Source organism: Scyliorhinus torazame, chromosome 21 (assembly GCF_047496885.1).
Source record: "Scyliorhinus torazame isolate Kashiwa2021f chromosome 21, sScyTor2.1, whole genome shotgun sequence".
Classification (NCBI taxonomy): domain Eukaryota; kingdom Metazoa; phylum Chordata; class Chondrichthyes; order Carcharhiniformes; family Scyliorhinidae; genus Scyliorhinus; species Scyliorhinus torazame.
In genome coordinates, this window is record NC_092727.1 from 122,614,529 (window position 1) to 122,634,247 (window position 19,719).

General features: G+C 46.0%; 1 protein-coding gene across 1 annotated transcript; it reads right to left on the minus strand.

Annotated features, from left to right (window-relative positions):
* Nucleotides 1-1,069: 1,069 nt before the first annotated feature.
* On the minus strand, nt 1,070-12,506 carry rpl19 (ribosomal protein L19). Its single transcript, XM_072487432.1, has 6 exons — nt 12,445-12,506; nt 6,656-6,762; nt 4,580-4,702; nt 2,778-2,898; nt 1,776-1,886; nt 1,070-1,245 (listed from the first exon to the last, which is right to left on the minus strand). The coding sequence occupies exons 1-6, from the start codon at nt 12,447-12,449 to the stop codon at nt 1,122-1,124; spliced, it is 591 nt and encodes a 196-aa protein (XP_072343533.1). The 5' UTR covers nt 12,450-12,506; the 3' UTR covers nt 1,070-1,121.
* Between the last annotated feature and the right edge of the window lie 7,213 nt (nt 12,507-19,719).

Sequence of the window (19,719 nt, forward strand, 5' to 3'; positions counted from 1 at the left end):
TCTATGGATTAAGGGAGTGAGTCACAAACTCTCATTAAATGACCGAGGTGAAATTGCACATGGTCCTATCTGAAATTCTGTTCTTTTTGATGAATACAATTGAGCATTGGAATGGTTTAGAAAGATCTGCAAATGCGATTCAGACTGTTGTGATTCTGCACGTATTTGTTGTAAATCCCTCCTCAGCACAGACCACGAAACTGGTCATTTCCTTCTCTCTCTATTTTAATTTCATGCCTGCCCACTTGTGGTGATTACACAGGTCTGTGAAGGCGGATGTATCACACAACTCAGTTAGCTAACATAACTCTCTGCAGTTTCAACACTTGGAATATGGAACACTGTCGCTGAAAAAGGAGATACAGGATGACTGAATAAGGATATGTCTTTAATTTCTCTTACCCTTCATTTTAGCTTTGATCAGCATTTCAAAGTTGAGTGATAGAAAATAAATGGCTGAACATTTCAGGTCGATGACCTTCCATACAGCCATCAAGTGCTGCCTGATCTGCTAACATCCATAAACTTGTGTGTCTCTGAAATATTTCCAATATTGTCTTTTAAATCCAGGTACTTTGCATTCTCGGGGTCCTTTAGCTCAATTATCCTGTCCTCACTCAATGTTGACATAAGTTTAATGCACCAGGGGCTACTAGATCGTGATTAAGAACAGGAAAAGTAGATGATTTTCTTTCTCGCCTTTGCCTGGGGCAAGGAAGCTTTAGTGTCCCAACCATTGCCTCGACTCAGGGAAAACTGGGGAAGCGAACGGGACGTGGATTTCAAAGGTTGGCCGGCGTGGGTCCCGAAGATTGGCCTCAGGAAAAAAAAAGTTTGAAAAACACTGGATTAGAGAATGACCCATCCTCCACTGCTCTCTAGTCAAGGATTCTCACATTTGTCAACCCAGAGGTTTATCCTTAAATGCACTTATTTTTAAACTGTGCTCACCCCCACGACTACAATTCAATCTCACAATGCTTGTATCAAAATATCCAAGCTCCTACCAGGATCTATAATTGAACTTCAAACTAACATTCACACTCATCACAAAATACATCAGACAAGCTGGTATGAGCAATTTTTAATTAGTTTGCCAAGTCTGTACAGGAGAATTAGTTTTACTTTTTAGACTCTTCTTCCTTGGACAGAGACTTAATGATCTCTTCCTTCTTGGCCTGCAGACGTTCCTCGCGACGCTTACGAGCTTCCTTCGTCCTGGTTCTGCGAGCTTCAGCCTGGTCACTGTAATACAATGAATTCTGGTCAGCAGGCAGCCTTCTGAGTTCCTCCATATTAAGTTTCCTAGTTTTTTGTCTTTTTCTAAAAAAATTGAGGCCCTCCATCCTCCTCCCCAATTGCTCTCGAAGGTGCTGGCGAGCCAAGTCCCTGAACACAACTGAGTGACTCACTGGGCCATTTCAGCGAACAGTTGCTGTGGGTCCGGAGTCACGTAGGCCAGACCAGGTAAGGATAGCAGATCCTTTACACTCGAGGAGGGGGGGGGGGGAAAGTGAGCCTGAGAGACCTTTACAAGAGTCTGGTCGTTTTATGGTCACCATTAAGCATATTAACTTCCTCCAGATGACTCAACCAGACCTCTCCCTGACCCGTATCATAACCGTGGCTTGTTATTGTTTAGAATTAATCGATGCAAGTGTAAAAATAATTTATGTTAGCTGCATAGGGTTTCAGCTGAGAGCACAATACAATTATCCCTCCCAAGTTGAACTCTGCAATGCACTCCCTCTTCTGGGTCTTTGCAAAGTACTTACGCCAGTAGCTTCTTGCGAGCCTTGTCTGCCTTCAGTTTGTGAATGTGCTCCATCAAGATACGTTTATTCTTGAAGACGTTACCCTTCACCTTCAGATACAGGCTGTGGTACCTAGAGAGGTAAATTATATATTAAAAATATAGTTCGGATCTCTTGACACGACTGTCAGTTAAGTGGCATCATAATCAAAATATGCTGAAGGGCAGGAATCGAAGCTTCACCTTAGTGAGGAATATTTGCTCGATAATGCCTCACAATTCCGGGAAGAAATTCACTGAACCGAGCACAACAAACAGGTCTCGTCAGTTTGGGACATTTGCGAAATCCACATTTTGACCCATCACTGCCACATTAACCAAAGGTCTGATCTTCATTTTTGGTATTCAAGATATTTTGACTGCCAAACCCAGAGATCTCCAGGTACTTCGCTGTGCACCAGCTTTCCTTGTCCACTTGGCTGGCTGCCCCTCAGATGCAGGTAGTCATTGGAGGCCCAGACAGTTACACGGACAACCGGTAGGCCAACATTTAAAATACATTCTTTGTTTTATTCAAGGAATGTCGAAGCCAGAGACAAATCATTTGGGAACACTCAAATTCGCATGAAAGGAGTCAGCGAGTGACTAGGCCGACAATTGTAGAAAAGGTAGCGCATGAATAAACTCATGTTAAACCATCAGAAGGCCGTACAGTGCAAAAATATCATGGAGAATGAAAGGAACGCTATATTCTATACGAGGACAATTCTATGATAGTCTGCGGCTCACAGGTAAATGGTCTCTCATAATTCAATTAGAACTTCCCTCCTGTGGATTCAGTTTGCTATGTTGAACATGGGGAGGCCAGGCAGGGCACAATACAATGGGTAGAAGCACCGCTGGACTCAAGAGCACTTGAAGCAATTGAAATACAAACATGGGTACAACCAGATCAGAAATAACTAGGCAGGTATGCAGGCACGGCATTCAGTCTCTGCTAAGAATAATCTTTAAGGAGCCTTACATGTGGCGATCAATCTTCTTGGACTCCCTGTATCTGCGAAGCAGACGCCTCAGAATTCTCATTCTCCTCATCCAGGACAACTTCTCCGGCATACGGGCATTAGCTGTACCCTTTCGCTTACCTAATCAGGGACACAAAATCATAATTATACTGCAAGTTAGATGCAAGCGTAGACGGAAAACCACTGAAAGGCACATATTGGTAACATTGAGTAAATGGGGACACACTAGAGCATTAGGGTCTGCAAAGGAGTATTCCAACACAATGACTTTAGAGCTATCCACAAAGTAGTGTGGAAAAGATGGAATCTGGGAATTCATTTACATTATAACCAAGCCGATTTGTTAATTTCTAACCTTTAGAATGCCTATAGTGCAGGAGGTCAATCGACCCTCTGAAAGAGCACCCCACCCAAGCCCACTTCCCCTCCCTATTCCGATAGCCCCTTAATCTAACAAACACATCCCTGAACACGATGGGCCAATTTAGCATGGGCACATCTTTGGACTGTGGGAGGAAACCGGAGGAAACCCACACAGACACGAGAGAATGTGAAAACTCCACAGTCACCCAAAGCCGGAACTGAACCCAGGTCCCCGGTGCTGTGAGGCAGCAGTGCTAACCACTGTGCCTCCGTGCCACCCTTCCGCACCCATGGTGAGCAAACAATAGGAAAGTACAGGCCTTGTCACAACTACACCAAAGGGTATTGGAGAATCAATGTCACAACAGTCCTAGACATCCCAGGCCAGCAAACTAAAGTTTTGCCAATGATCACCCCCTTGTGGCAATTAGATAAATTTCAACAACTTAAAGCAGCTTTGCTGAACAGCAGAGAAAGGGACCCTTTGGCCCATTACAGATGGCAAGAGTGAAGACGTTATCTTAAATCCAGGACGCCAGGAAAAACTGCTGCTCTACGTGGAAATTGTGCCGCGGGATTAAAACGAGCAGCTCGGGGGCAGCACGGTAGCTAGCACAATTGCTTCACAGCTCCAGGGTTCCAGGTTTGATTCCCGGCTTGTGTCACTGTCTGTGCGGTGTCTGCACGTTCTCCCCGTATCTGCGTGGGTTTTCTCCGGGTGCTCCGGTTTCCTCCCACAGTCCAAACATGTGCAGGTTAGGTGGATTGGCCATGATAAATTGCCCTTCGTGTCCAAAATTGGTCGAAGTGTTGGGTGGGGTTACTGGGATAGGGTGGAGGTGTGGGCTTGGGTAGGGTGCTCTTTCCAAGGGCCGGTGCAGACTCGATGGGCCGAATGGCCTTCTTCGGCACTGTAAATTCTATGAAAAGCTTATTTTTTTCCTCTGCGGGGCTGGGGTGGGGGTAGTGTAGGGTTTAATATCTCATCGACAAGATCACACTTCAGGCAACGTAGCACAGCTTCAATACATCACTGTAATGTTCTCAAATGAGACTAAACCCCCACAACCTCCTGACTCAGAGGCGAGTGTGCTCCCCACTGAGTCAGGGGTCACACGACTGTCCCAACTAGAGAGTAGTGCAATTCCATGTCATCTGAGACAGGTTACCGCTCTTTCCAGCCCATGGGGTCGGTCAATTAGAAAAGGGTTGAAGAAGGGTTAAACTCCCTGCTAAAAGTAGTCATTGGCTAACATCCATAAACTTGTGTGGCTCTGTGAAATTAAAGATGCTTAATTTTTAAGTAGAGCATCAAGAGTTTATAACTATTCCAACTCACTCCCTGTACACTGAACAGATGCCATGCAAACGAATGATATGCAAGATGAGCCTTTTGACGTTTTTATTCCTTACATTGAAGGCAAAATGCAATACTTACCAATGCCCATGTGTCTGCCCTTCCTGCGTGCAAGGGTGTTCTTCCTGCAACGAGCACGCGAGTGTACAGTCACAGGCTTGCGGATAATCAGACCATCTTTCACTAATTTTCTGATCTGTTGACCTGCAGAGGGCAAGGAAAGCTTGTCAGGAGACAGAACACATCAACACGTTCCAACAATGTACCTGATATGTAACATAGAAAATAGGAGCAGGAGTAGGCCCTTCGAGCCTGCACCACCATTCAATATGATCATGGCTGATCAGACAAATTCAGTATCCCAAACCCACTTTCTCTCCATACCCCTCGATCCCTTTAGCTGCAAGGGCCACGTCCAGCTCCCTCTTGAATATATCCAACGAACCGGCCCCAGCAGCTTTCTGTGGGAGAGGATTCCACAAGTTTACACCTCTCCGAGACGTTCCTCCTCATCTCAGTCCTGAATGACTCTCCCCTTATTCTTAGGCTGTGACCCCCCCTAGTTCTGGACATCCCCAACATCGGGAATATTCTTCCCGCATCTAGCCTGTCCAGTCTCATCAGGATTTTATATGTTTCTATGAAATCCCCTCTCATTCTTCTAAACTCCAGGGAGTACAAGCCCGGTCGATGCAGTCTTTCTTCATATGTCAGTCCGGCCGGGACTTAGTCTGGTGAATCTTCGCTGGACACCTTCAATAGCAAGAATGTCCTTCCTCAAACTAGGAGACCAAAACTGCACACAATACTCAAGGTGTGGCCTCACCAAGGAATTTAACCACAATAGGCAAATGAAATCAACGACCAGACTACACAGCACCTTGGGTTGAATAACTGCTCAAGTCTGGATGCTCTAATTGTCATAAAACATTCAGGCTAGAACTGCAGTTCAATGGTGTACATTACTAAACCTCCAACTCAACCTCGTCATAGATGATATTAACAGGACAAAAGAAATTACTTAAATTAAGAGGAAAAGGCTGATAGGAACACAGAAGATCCCTAAACTATTTGAGCAGTAAAGGAGTTTACATTCAGTTACCGTTTTTTATAATCTCAGAATGGCCACTTTGTGAAATGCAGTCATTGTTGCAATGCCAGCAGGAACAACAGTCTATTTGCACACGGAAAGACAACATGAATAGTAATGAGAGGAGAGCCTGTTGCTTGCTTATAATAGCCGTAGTCGAGGGATAAACATTAAGGACACCAGAACTCCCCCTGCTCTTTTCAATCAAGCTATGGGAGCTGTGTCATCCACTTCAAGAAAAGTACACGGTCTAGATCTCATCGGAAAGGCATTACAGCACTGGCGCAAGGGGAATGGGAACCACCCAGATCTCCCATGCCTCATACAGCAAATGGGCAGCACAGTAGCACAGTGGGTAACACTGTTACTTCACAGCGCCAGGGTCCCAGATTGGATTCCAGCTTGGGTCAGTCTGTGCGGAGTCTGCACGTTCTCCCCGTGTCTGCGTGGGTTTCCTCCTACAAATCCCGAAAAACGTGCTGTTCGGTGAATTGGACATTCTGAATTCTTCCTCAGTGTACCCGAACAGGCGCCATAGTGTGGCGACTTGGGCATTTTCATAGCAACTTCATTGCAGTATTAATGTAAGCCTATTTGTGACACTAATAAAGATTATTATTACATTTCTTTATTCTTTCATTTCATTAGCATTTGTTGCCTGTCCCAAATGGCCTTCAAAAAGAGGTTTGCTTGGCCATTGCAGAGGGCAGTTAACCACAGTGCTGTGGGCCTAGAGTCACAAGTAGGCCAGACAGGGTTAGGATGGCAGATTTCCTTCCCTAAAGGACATAAGTGAACCAGGTGCGTTTTTACAATAACCTGGGATGGTTTCATGGTCACCATTATGAAGACTAGCTTTATATTCCAGATGTATTAACGGAATTTAAATTCCACCAGATCCCCATGTCTCCAGACCATTACCTTGGGGCGTCTGGATTACTAACCCAGTGACACTGCCACTACACCACCACCCGTAATGAAATGGACGACTGTCGTCAGAAGGCATTGAGGAAACACCTACAGATAAGCCCTGCCCACCTTGGCTACAATTAAAAATGCATACTTACGGGAATTGGCATTGGCAATCTCATTTGTTTCATTGGGATCCAGCCATACCTTCTTCTTACCACAGCGCAAAACGCTGGAGGCCAGCCTCTTCTGAAGCCTGAGCATACTATATATTAAAAAACAGATTTCCAAACACTTAACATTAATGAAGATTGTTTGTAGGTACCCAGTAACAGACTGAGCCAGTAGCATAAAATTCCACCAATGTTATAAATCAAACCTTCCCGAAGGCCGCCTGAATTGTGAACTAAATGACAACCATTTAACCAAAGGTTTAATCTACCTTTACTTACAACTGAATTGTGATAACCAACTCGTCCACATCCAACTATATAAAATGTGATTCCTTTTGAAGCTGGCACAATAAGCAGTCATTTAAATCCCATTCAACCTGTGGGTTTTCCAAAAAGCACCACGTACAGGAGAAAGCAGAAGCAAAGGCAGAGTCAGAACTTAACACAGAACCCCAAGAAAGAAATTCAGGGCTAGTGTTTTTAAGAATCTTATTACATTATTTTAATAGCATCCATCGGGTTTTAGGTTAATAGATTAAAGGTTAAAGGCAGCACATTAGCATAGTGGCTAGCACCATGGTCCCAGGTTAGAGTCCCGGCATGGGTCACCGTCTGTGCGGAGTCTGCATGTTCTCCCCGTGTCTGCGTGGGTTTCCTCCAAGTCCCGAAAGACGTGCTTGTTAGGTGAATTGGACATTCTGAATTCTCCGTGTACCCGAACAGGCGCCAGAGTGTGGCGACTAGGGACTTTTCACAGTAACTTCATTGCAGTGTTAATGTAAGCCTACTTGTGACAATAAAGATTATATAGATATCAATCTCTATTTTTTTTTAGATGTCTTAGATTGCGCGTTTCTAATGGTGCTACTGCGTTCTCAAAGCAACTCCAGTAGTCATGTCAACATGATCTCGAGGTCAGTGACTGATGAACAAGGCAGGCCAGTTGGGACCCACCCCCACATACACATCCTGTTTCCCATGAGAAAGTGCCGCCAGTTGTTCAAATTCAGCCTCCCAGTTTCAGAGCTCAAGAAATGGCTGTAGTCCCTGCAGTGCATCCAAAAGTAGTTTCCCCGAACAAACGTTCCAGGACGTGGTCAACCAATAGTCACAAGTAGTGAGGGAAAGAGTGACCGCCAAGGCGGGGTAGAAGCCTTCAAGCAAACCAGTGGCACTGGCTAACCGTGATGTGGAGATGCCGGCGTTGGACTGGGCACAATGAAAAGTCTTACAACACCAGGTTAAAGTCCAACAGGTTTATTTGGAATCGGAGAATAGCTTTCGGAGAGCAACTCACCTGACGAAGGAGCTGTGCTCCGAAAGCTAGTGATTCTGTTGGACTTTAACCTGGTGCTATAAAAATTCTTACTGTCTAACCAGTTAGCAGCTGGAATACCAGAGTATGACACTCAGAGTCCCTACAATGCAGGAGGCGGCGGCGTTTCGGCCCATCGAGTTTGCACCAACCCTTACGAAACAGCACCATAACTTCAGCCCAATTCCCCGTCCTATTCCTGTAACTCCACCCTTGAGAGTTTTTGAGAGTTTGGCTCAAGATGGGATTGGAACTTTATGGGAAAAACAAAATGTTAGGTAAAGCTTTGTGTGAAGAAACGTCAAGACAGGCTGTGACAGGCTTCTGATAGCAAGCTGAGAAATGTCAAGACAGGCTTCTGATAACACGGTTGTTTTAGTACCAGACAAATTGCAGATGGCCTTGGGAAGGGTTGCGCTAGGCTTGAAAACAATCATAAATTAGCTAAAAGGCACAGATAGGAATGCAAGTTAGCTGCCCTCAGAAATGAACCAGAAACTGTAAAGAACTGCTGTTAGATGTATTGACTTTGGCTTGCTGGTGTAACTCTCAAGAGATAGTGGTTTTAGCCCCGGCCGAGAAATAAACATGTTAAAGAAACAAGGTGTTCGACTGATCATTTCATCCGGACTGGCTGCAAAAGAATCCTCACCCTAAGGGGCAAACCACCTAACCTGCACATTTTTGGACCATGGGAGGAAACCAGAGCACTCAGAGACACAGGGAGAAAGTGCAAACGCCACACATTGCCACCAGAGGTGAGAATCGAACCGGGTCCCTGGCAGCGTGAGACAGCAGTGCTAACCACTGTGCCGTCCTAAACCCTTGGAAGTCTGAATCATGAATCAATACCCCAATAGCGTAGATTTGAATGCATGTGGTAGAGGCAGAAATGCAGGAATGGGGCGATAGGATAGGGTCATACAGCACTTCTGTAAATGCAAACACAGCACCTGGAGCTTTCCGAAAATCCAAACACACCACATCCACTGCTTCTCCATCGTCTATTCTGCTTGTTACGTTCTCAACGAAAACTCCAGTAGTTGTGTCAAACATGATTCGCCTTAATAAATCCACGTCGACTTTGTCCTGTTATCACATCCTTTAATAGACTGTTTTTCTAGTCCTGATGCTAGCCTAACCAGTCTGTAAATCTGTTTTCGCCACCCCCACCCTTTTTAAGTAGTGGGATTACATTTGCCACCCTCCAATCTGCCATGGCGGTGCTAGAATCTACTGAAATTTGGAAAATTGGCGGTACCCTGGGGTATAGATTACCAGGTTCTGCAAATTTATTGACTTTCAAGCCTATCTAGTAATTTCTCCAGCACTTTTACTTTGGTGGTACTAATTTCCTTCAATTGGGCTGAAGTAGGGCGTGCTTTCAGTGGGTCGGTGCAGGCTCGATGGGCCAAATGGCCTTCTTCTGCACTGTAAATTCTATGATTCAATTCTTCTTTTTCATGAGACCAGTTATTTTCAAAGTGGGGGTCGCGACCTGCATATGGGTCACGGGATGGTGTACAATAGGTCGCCAAAAACGATCCCCAAAGATCGCCTGGCCATTTTCTGCTTTCTCGCTAGGTAAATTCTCACTGCAGTACAGTGTATGACCACAGGAGGCTGATGTAGAGGCCGGTGCCGTGGACTTCCTTGCCTCTCTGGGCCACAGTATAGTTGGGGCCGTTTGCTGTCAGTAATATTCTCTTTGGGTGGCAATTCCTGCTACTGTATTCAGCGTTGAGATTTGTATTATTTCTTGAGTTGCGTGTCACTAAGAAATCCCATGCGCGCTTTTATCATTCTCCGAGTTCATCCCCGTCGTGCAGCCTCCTCCATGCTTACAAGCCCCTATGCCCATTCCTTCCACTTCCGAATTATCTCGTCATCCAAGTACACTTCTTTTTTTCACCACCATCACCTCCCCCGCCACTATCCAACCCTCGTCCCAGGTACTCATCCCCAAGCACCCGTCTCTGCTGTGTGGCTACATGGACTCCCATCAGCTGGCTTGGTCCCCGTACCGCAAGGACATTTGCTTTATTGGGACTTCAATTGATCGCCAAGGATGTTATTAGCTGGAGACTAAACTACACTCACGTATACAGGAGCCAGTGAAATTTTACAGGAGTATGGAATGGAATGTGTCTGCATGTTTTGCATACTTGTCAGCTTAGTTGTGAGAAGTAGTTTTCACTCGTACATAATTATCTGGGAAACAGGACTGACAGCCGTCCAGTGACATTCTGTCTGACCGTGTCTTTATTTCAGCCGTTAGGGGTCCTGTTTCTGAACTGGAACTTTTACGTTTAACTTCCTATCCAAGATCATGTCAGGTTGAACGAGTGAACAGAACTTTGTTAAAATGGTGTAATATTGAACCTGATCTTTCCAGCCCTTGCACGCAATTCACCAAACGCTAACAGTGAGTGTGAAGATATAAAATAATCTGGAGTTACAGCCTTCAGAATGGTGTCAGGATAGAATTTTCATTAAGGTGAAACAATTCAGAATAATACAGAAGCGCCAACATTCAGTGTGACGTTTTTAAAAGTAACTATGGAGAATCTATTGTGAATGTGGCATGGGTCACGAGAGCCGGCCATTCTGTAAAAATGGGTTGCCAGAAAAATGTTGAAAAACAGTGCACTAGACAAGTGATTCCTTAGAACTTCTGGGACATTATTTGTGTGAAGATAGAACAATAGTTGTTTAATTGGGCAGCCCAGTGGTACAATTGTTATCACAGCACGAGGGACTTGGTTCAATTCCAACCTCGGTTGACTGTGTGGAGTTTGCACCTTCTCCCTATCTTTGCATGGGTTTCCCCAGTCCAAAGGTGCTCGGGTTAGGTGGTTTTACCTTTCCAAGTTGTTCCTTAGTGTTCTAGGATATATAGGTTATGGAGATGGGGTGGGGAACTGGGTAGAATGCTCTTTTGGAAGGTCAGCGCAGACTCAATGGGTCGAATTCTAGAATCACTATCGAATCTGCACTGACCCGGTGAATGAACATCCTCCCCCACCAAACCTTTGGACAATAAGAGGTATGAATTGCTCCACCATTTCCTTGTTCTATGGCAAATTCTGGACACATCATACAAAGCATGACAAGACAAGCAAGAGTGCAGAACAGATTTAGCAGAATGGCACCACAAGCGCAGCACTTTGGGTTATACAAAGATCAAAGCAGCCTGGCATTTTTCTTAGAGGAGCAGCGTTAAAGGGCACGCAGCAGTGATGAGGGACCCAGAATCAATTCCCGGCTTGGGTCACTGCTTGTGCAGTCTGCATGTTCTCTCCATGTCTGCGTGGGTTTCCTCCCACAAGTCCCGAAAGACATGCTTGTTAGGTGAATTGGACATTCTGAATTTTATAATAATGTAACAATTTTTATTGTCACAAGTAGGCTTACATTAACACTGCAATGAAGTTACTGTGAAAATCCGCTAGTCGCCACATGCCGGCGCCTGTTCGGGCAGAGAGAGAGAATTCAGAATGTCCGATTCACCTATACCTCCTGTACCCAAACAGGCGCCGGAATGTGGCGACTAGGGCTTTTTACAGTAACTTCATTGCAGTGTTAATGTAAGCCTACTTGTGACTTGGGCAGCACAGTAACAGTTGCTTCACAGCTCCAGGTTCGATTCTCGGCTTGGGTCACTGTCTGCGCGGAGACTGCACGTTCTCCCAGTGTCTGCGTGGGTTTCCTCAAAAGTCCAAAGATGTGCAGGTTAGGTGGATTGACCATGCTAAATTGCCCTTAATTTCCAAAAAGCTTAAGCTAGGTACAAGGATAGGGTGGAGGGTGCTCTTTCCAAGGGCCGGTGCAGACGCGAGGTGCCTAATGGCCTCCATAAATTAGATGATATATGATAATAATAAAGATTTTCTAATAAGGGTGCTGAAATATCATGGGGGATTTGGAGAGAATAAATATTTGGAAAACTGGTCACTGCTTCAATTGACAAAATAAAGACAGGACTGGGGCTGGTGAAGAGATGAGTTTGTTTTAAATGAGAACAAGGAGGTTGTTTCTGATGATCTGGGAGGCGCTGGAAGCAAGTTCAACAATTTCAAAAAGGGCAATGCAGGAACATGTCGAAGGCTGAGTGAGGCAGCACCGGCAGGACGGGCCGAAGGGCCTCCTGATGCTCATTTCCTGTCGCAGACCCCAAGACAGCAATATTAGTCCCCCGCCCCCGGGTGGCGGGAGCCGGCCGGCGCCTGAGCCCCCGCCTGGCCCACACTGGAGCCCGAGGCTGCGACTAGGCCTCAGGCCCGAGCCGGGCCTCCTCCCCCCGCCCGCTGAAGGATGTCGCCATCTTCCGCCCTTCTCCCGGCTCCAGCTGCCGCTGACCTGCCCCGGTCGGTCCCCCCCTGCTGGATCCCTCCCGCCCGGGGGACCCCTACCCCCGCCGCTGATGCTCCGTCTCCCCCCCAAACGCCGCCGCTCTCACCTCATGGCCGCGCCGCTCTGGAAAGGGGGAGCATGCGCAGAACGCGCGGCTCATAGCCGATCCGGGAGAAACCAACCGCCTCGGACAGAGGGGTGACACTCCCTCACTCACCTTAACCAGAGCCTACAGCAGCCCTTAGTCACATGGCAGCATGCCACAGACCATAAAGTACTTTGTAGAAACCTTTACCATGTTTACCTCAATCATCTTAGAAAGATTGATCGCTCGTTTCTACAGAACTGATTCTCTGACTTCCCCGTGAATATAAATGGTACCTCCCATTCACGTTCTACGCTCTACGTGATGACGCAAAGCGCGCAGGAAGCACGTTGGTTACACTTCATCCACCTGACACTTGCTTCCGTCCACATGCTGCCTCAATGGTTCCAACAAGTCCCCAGTCCACTTATTTTTTTAAAATTTAGAGTACCCAATTCATTTTTTCCAATGAAGGGGCAATTTAGCGTAGCCAATCCACCTAGCCTGCACAACTTTGGGTTGTGGGGGTGACACCCACGCAAACACGGGGAGAATGTGCAAACTCCACACGGACAGTGACCCAGAGCCAGGATCAAACCTGGGACCTCGGCACCGTGAGGCAGCAGTGCTAACCATTGCACCACCGTGCCGCCCCCCCCCCATTCGACTTATTGTGCTCCGGGTACTTTCTGTTTCTTTGTGATTTTGCCCAGGCTAGTTTTTGTCTCGCCTGTTTGGTGTTGGTCTGCAGCTAGTCCCCAGAATTAGGAAATTAGAACTACCAAGAGCTTGAATTTATATGGAAAAAGCTAAAGAGATCAGATGCTGGAAATCTGAAACTGAAACAGAATATGCCAACAATAGTCAGCTGGTTAGGCCGCACCTGTGGCGAAAGAAAGGAGAGCCAACCTTTCCTGCCAGTTACCTTTTTTTATATTGCGCCTTTCACAACTACAAGATGTTGCAAACTGCATTACAGCCTATGAAGCACTTTTTTAAATGTAGTCACTGTTGTAAAGTAGGAAATGTAACAGCCAATTTGCAAATTAACCCCAACAAACAGCATTGTGAAATGGCCAGAAAATCAATTACTTTGTAATATTGGTTAAGGCATAAATATTGGCCATTGCAGCCTGGATAACTCCCTTGTTCTTAAAGGTAGTCATGATGTGGAGATGTCGGCGTTGGACTGGGGTGAGCACAGTAAGAAGTCTTACAAGACCAGGTTAAAGTCCAACAGGTTTGTTTCGATCACTAGCTTTCGGAGCGCTGCTCCTTCCTCAGGTGAATGAAGAGGTAGGTTGGCTCTCCTTTCTTTCGCCACAATGGACGTCTCTGCACTCTATACCAGCATCCCCCATGACGACGGCATTGCTGCAACAGCCTCAGTACTCAACACCGACAACTGCCAATCTCCAGAAGCACACACAACCCTGCCATGGCAATCTTTGCAAGACGTGCCAGATCATCGACATGGATAGCACCATTACACGTGAGAACACCACCCACCAGGTACGCGGTACATACTCGTGTGACTCGGCCAACGTTGTCTACCTCAAACGCTGCAGGAAAGGATGTCCCGAAGCGTGGTACATTGGCGAGACCATGCAGACGCTGCGACAACGAATGAACAGACATCGCGCGACAATCACCAGGCAGGAATGTTCCCTTCCAGTCGGGGAACACTTCAGCAGTCAAGGGCATTCAGCCTCTGATCTCCGGGTAAGCGTTCTCCAAGGCGGCCTTCAGGACGCGCGACAACGCAGAATCGCCGAGCAGAGGCTTATAGCCAAGTTCCGCACACATGAGTGCGGCCTCAACCGGGACCTGGGATTCATGTCGCATAACATTCACCCCCCACCATCTGGCCTGCAAAATCCTACCAACTGTCCTGGCTTGATGCAATTCACACCTCTTTAACCTGGGGCTACCCCATCTCTGGATCTGTAAAGATTTAATCACCTGCTAATGCTCGCATTCCAAGCATTGTCTGGCATCTTTGAATCTGTCTATATATATGTTTCTGGAGCATACCTCTTCATTCACCCGAGGAAGGAGCAGCGCTCCAAAAGCTAGTGACATCGAAACAAACCTGTTGGACTTTAACCTGGTGTTGTAAGACTTCTTAAAGGTAGTGTCATGGGATCTTTGATGTCCATTTTAAGACAGAAGGCAAAGCCTTGGTTTAACATCTCATCTAACAGACAACATTTCCAACAATGTTCTTTTAGTGTTGCGCTGGAATGTCAGCTTGGATTTTTGTGTATTAGTGTCTGGCATAGGACCTGAAACTACAACCATCTGACTCAGAGGCAACAGTGCTACTAACTGGGTCACAGCTGACAGAAGCAAAATGGCATCATTCTATCAAGAAAATATTTTAGGGGGGAAAGGGATTGCCCCAGTGTCATCAATCAAATATAGGACATACAGTGCAGGAGGCCATTCGGCCCATCAAGTCAGCACCGACCCATTTAAGCCCTCACTTCCACCCTATCCCCATAACCCCAATAACCCCTCCTAACCTTTTTGGACACTAAGGGCAATTTAGCATGGCCAATCCACCTATCCTGCACGTCTTTGGACTGTGGGAGGAAACCGGAGCACCCGGAGGAAACCCACGCAGACACAGGGAGAACGTGCAGACTCTGCCCAGACAGTGATCCAGCATGGAATGAAACCTGGGACCCTGGCGCTGTGAAGCCACAGTGCTAGCCACATAAATTGTAAAGAAAAACCAACAAATAAATAGATAAAATAATGCAGATGCAATAGATCTGAAAGAATTTAAAATGCTGGACGGGCAGCACGGTGGCACAGTGGGTTAGCCCTGCAGCCTCACGGCACAGAGGTCCCAGGTTCGATCCCGGCTCTGGGTCACTGTCCGTGTGGAGTTTGCACATTCTCCCCGTGTCTGCGTGGGTTTCGCCCCCACAACCCAAAGATGTGCAGGCGAGGTGGATTGGCCTCGATAAATTGCCCCTTAATTGGAAAAAAGGAATTGGGTACACTAAATTTACAACAAAAAAAAAGGCTGGAAACTCTCAGAGCAGGCAGCATTTGTGAAGAAAGAAAGAGTTAACCATTCAGGCTGATTACTTTTTTCAGAACAGGCAATGGAAATGAGTAATGTTATGACACAAGTTGATTATACAACTCCAGTCCCTGTGGTGTCTACTGGTCACTGACAAGTTGCATGGACCATTTTGTCTGATGGGGGCGTCTGTACAAGCGAGCATAACTTTAAAATCATAGTGAGAGCATTAGGGGGTGATGCCTGGAAATAATCCTTGACACAAAGGGTGGTGGAAATCTGAAACCTTCTTCCCCCAACAAGCCATTGAGGCCAGTGATCAATTGAAAATTTCAAAACTGGCATGGATGGGTTTTGTTGGACAAGAGCATTTAATGACAAGGAACTGTGAAGAAGTATTTTATTTTTTGAATAATTCGGGAATATGAGGGTATTCTGTAAAGAAGGTTTTGTATCTGTGTGTACATGATTTAGTTATGCTGGGGATGTTAATAGAGAAATCTTGTCTGTGAAAGGTGAAAGATCCATAAAACCCCTACAGTGCAGAAGGAGGTCGTAAGGCCCATCTGGTCTGCACCAACCCACCAAAAGGACACTCTACCTAGTTCCACTCCCCAGTTCTAACCCCGTAACCCCATGCATTGATTCTGGCCAATCCACCTAACCTGCACAACTTTGGACTGTGGGAGGAAACCAGAGCACCCGGAGGAAACCCACGCAGGCGTGGGAGAACAAGCAAACTCTACACAGTCATCCAAGGTCAGAATCAAACCCGGGTCCCTGGCGCTGTGAGGCAGCAGTACTAACCACTGTGCCACCCTGCACAAGGGTGAAGGTGCTAGAAGCATGCATTTGTAATGAGAAGTTCTGATGAAGGTGAAGTTACAAGTAAATAGGTTGGGTTTTAAAATTTGCATTAGGAGGTAGGAAGGGACTTGGCTTTTCAGTTATTAAATTTCAACAGGGAGTTTAAAGGACTTTTATAAATTACAAAGGTTTCATGACAAATCAAGGGCAGGTTATTACATTTTATTTGACCCTAAATTGGAGGCAATATGAAAACATGAAAGATTTTCACAGTTTGGAAAATTTGAGTTCAAAGAGCTGCTGAGGACAATGAAAGGGTCTTGCTGTTCCAGTTTTATAATATTTATCACAATGACCCTCTGTTAATGTTGCAAATTTTGTGTCAATCGGTTGGATTGTCTAGTTGCGATAAGGGCAGCTGACACGAATTAGGGAAAGCTGGGCACATGTAGGAACCAGGATCGGGATTGTCTCTTAGCGTTGCAAGTCAATGGGATTTCCCATTGAAGCCACCCCATGCCCCTGGGAAACCTATGGGTGGGGGTGCCCTGCCGGCTGGAAAAGAGAATCCCAATGGCCAGAGAATTCCTCTAGTCCCCCTGGGAAAGGGTGGGGGGGGGGGGTGAGTGGCGGTGGGGGTGCATGAGTATGTCGTGTGTACTAATATGATATGGGGTTTTGTGAATAAACCTATGTTGCAGACAGACTGTTTCCAAATTCACCCTTTGCCAGATGGACATTCGTTGACCTAACTCCCAGCAGCTTTCTAATATCATGACATGAAACGCAGCTTATTGCACAATCTTTCAGTTCTGCGGCAAAGATGAGGAAGTCGGAAACACTAGTGGGACAGGAGTGGTTCTATATTCCTACACTGGTTCACTTTGATCATACAGATATTAAACAAGGATTGCAATTCACTCCTTAAACCCCTCTGACCCTACTTTTCTGTCCTCTTAAGATTATTCTCATTAAAACCTATCTTTTTGCTTTTTGTCATCTGCCACAATGTCTCCTTGTGTGCTTCAGCGTCAAGTTTTGTTTTACTGTGCACGATGGCACAGTGGTTAGCACTGCTTCCTCACAGTGCCGAGGACCAGGTTCGATTCCGGCCTTGTCTGTGTGGAGTTGGCACTTCCTCCCCGTGTCTGCGCGGGATTCCTCCGGGTGCTCAGGTTTCCTCCCACAGTCCAAAGAAGTGCAGGTTACATGGAATGGCCATGCTAGATTGCCCCTTAGGATCAAAAAAAAGTTAGGATTGGTTATGGGGAATAGGGTGGAGGTGTGGGCTTAGGTTGGGTGGTCTTTCCAAGGGCCAGTGCAGACTCGATGGTCCAAATGGCCTCCTTCTGCGCTGTAAATTCAGTGATTCTATGAAAACACCTGCAAAGCATCTTGGGTCATTTTATTACATTAGGGGCACTATATGGATACAATTTTTTTATTGTTTCTGTGTAATTACAATCTGTGACTGTTTAATATAAACTGCAATTCCCATGATGTCCTGGAGCTATAGAAGTGAGCATATGGGCCAAAGTTACTCATGGCTCATGACGAGAATTGTTGTTTCCAACGTCGGGGAACAGAAGGGAATGCATCCTGCATTCATGATTACCAGAGCCCATTGAAAGTCATATCATCTTTAAGATACTTACTATTAAAGACACGATCTGACATAATTGCTTGGGCAATGACAAAACCTAGGGAGACAGCAGATGGCATCCTGACAGCAGCTTTACAGGGGGCACGTGGGCTGTTGATGTGATCATTGACCAGCTGCTGGTGCGATAATAGAATTGTGTAACAAGTGACCCAACTAATAAGATGCAAAGAGCTAGACTGTAAAACAGAATTGGTCCTCATCAGAACCCATTGCCAAGTCTGTATCAATCTGTGTTGCAAAATGTCATTTATTCCAATGATTCTGTCTTTTTCTTTCAAATGCTACTATTTCTGTCAAAGCTCAATTTTGGGGGTGGGGGTTGGGTGGAGGGGGGGGGGGGGGAGGGGGGGTACTCAGTCCCATGGAGGATGTTCTGATGCAGCCCACAGATGTGGCTCAACACTCTCTGTTGTTACCAATATTTGTTACATCCCCAGGAGCCAGGGGAAAGAGAGGACGATTTTTATCTTCAGTGCAAATCGTGCATCTGCTGTGCCTGCTCAAAGGCAGAAGGTCCATCACGGACCAATGGATATTGATCCTATTGTCCTATGAGGAAGGAATTGAAATGAAACAAATATGTAGCTGACGCTCTGTCGCAGTAACGAGGGAGGTGCTATCTTTCGGATGAAACAATAAACCAAGGTCCTGCCTGCTTTCTCAGGTGGATATTGTCGTGTTTGGTATACTGGTCTAACACCGGCTGCAACTGGATGCAGCTTAGATTGTTTTGTTATGCTCTTGACGTAGCATAAGCTGCTTCCTTGATGTGCACTCTGACAAAGGAAGGTTCAGACTTGGAGATAGCTTTAACACATTTATCAAACTATTAACAATTCTCCTACTTGGATTCGACTGTCCTGTTAATCCTGCTATAGCTACTCAGACTAACTAACCAGCCTGCTACAATCCACGTGGTGGGAGTGATGTTCAATCAACCCTGTGTCTGTACTCACTGAGAGTCTCCACTGGAAAGAGACTGAGCATGTGTGATGTGTCCTTTTATATGGGTTGGTGTAATGCCCTCCTGTGGTAGTGACACCTCTGTGTGTATCGTGACTGCCCATTGGTTGTGTCCTATCTTACTGACCCATTGGCCGACTGCCTGTGTGTCATGTCTCTGGTGCTCCCTCTAGTGTCTAGCTAGGTGTAGTGTATGTACATTAACCCTTTGTGTACTTACAGTGATGTCTATCACCAGAAAGATACTGCAGACCTTGAAGTTAGTTCAATCAGGTTTATTGAACTAATAGCACAGTTAGCACAGTTCTCTGTGAGTTCGACTCTCTGCTAACTTAAGTGTGGTTACTCTGTCTGACTGAACCAGACTAACTCTTAGCCACGTGGTGGAGGTGTGAGATTTTAACAACACCCTTGACTGACTCTCTAGATGTTCATCAATGGAAAGAGGCGGAGTGTGAGTGCCTTGTGCCTTTTATAGTCAGATCCCACCCCTGAGTGTCCTGCCTGCTTATTGGTCACGTCCTGTTCTCTGTGTCCATTAGCTGCTTGTCTGTATATCATTATGTGTGTGTCTGCATATCATGACAGATATCACAACCCCATCTATCTCAAAGAAGATCTGAGAAGCTGTCCCTGGTGTACGAGCCAATATTAATCGATCAACCTCGCGATAAAATTATCTGGTTATTATCGCATTGTTGTTCGGGGAAGGTTGCTGTGCACAAATTGGCTGCCTCATTTCCTACATTGCAATAGTAGCTACATTTCAATAGTAGATAATTAAGTGCTTTGGGAAATCGTGCAATCATGAAATCGTGCTATAGAAATG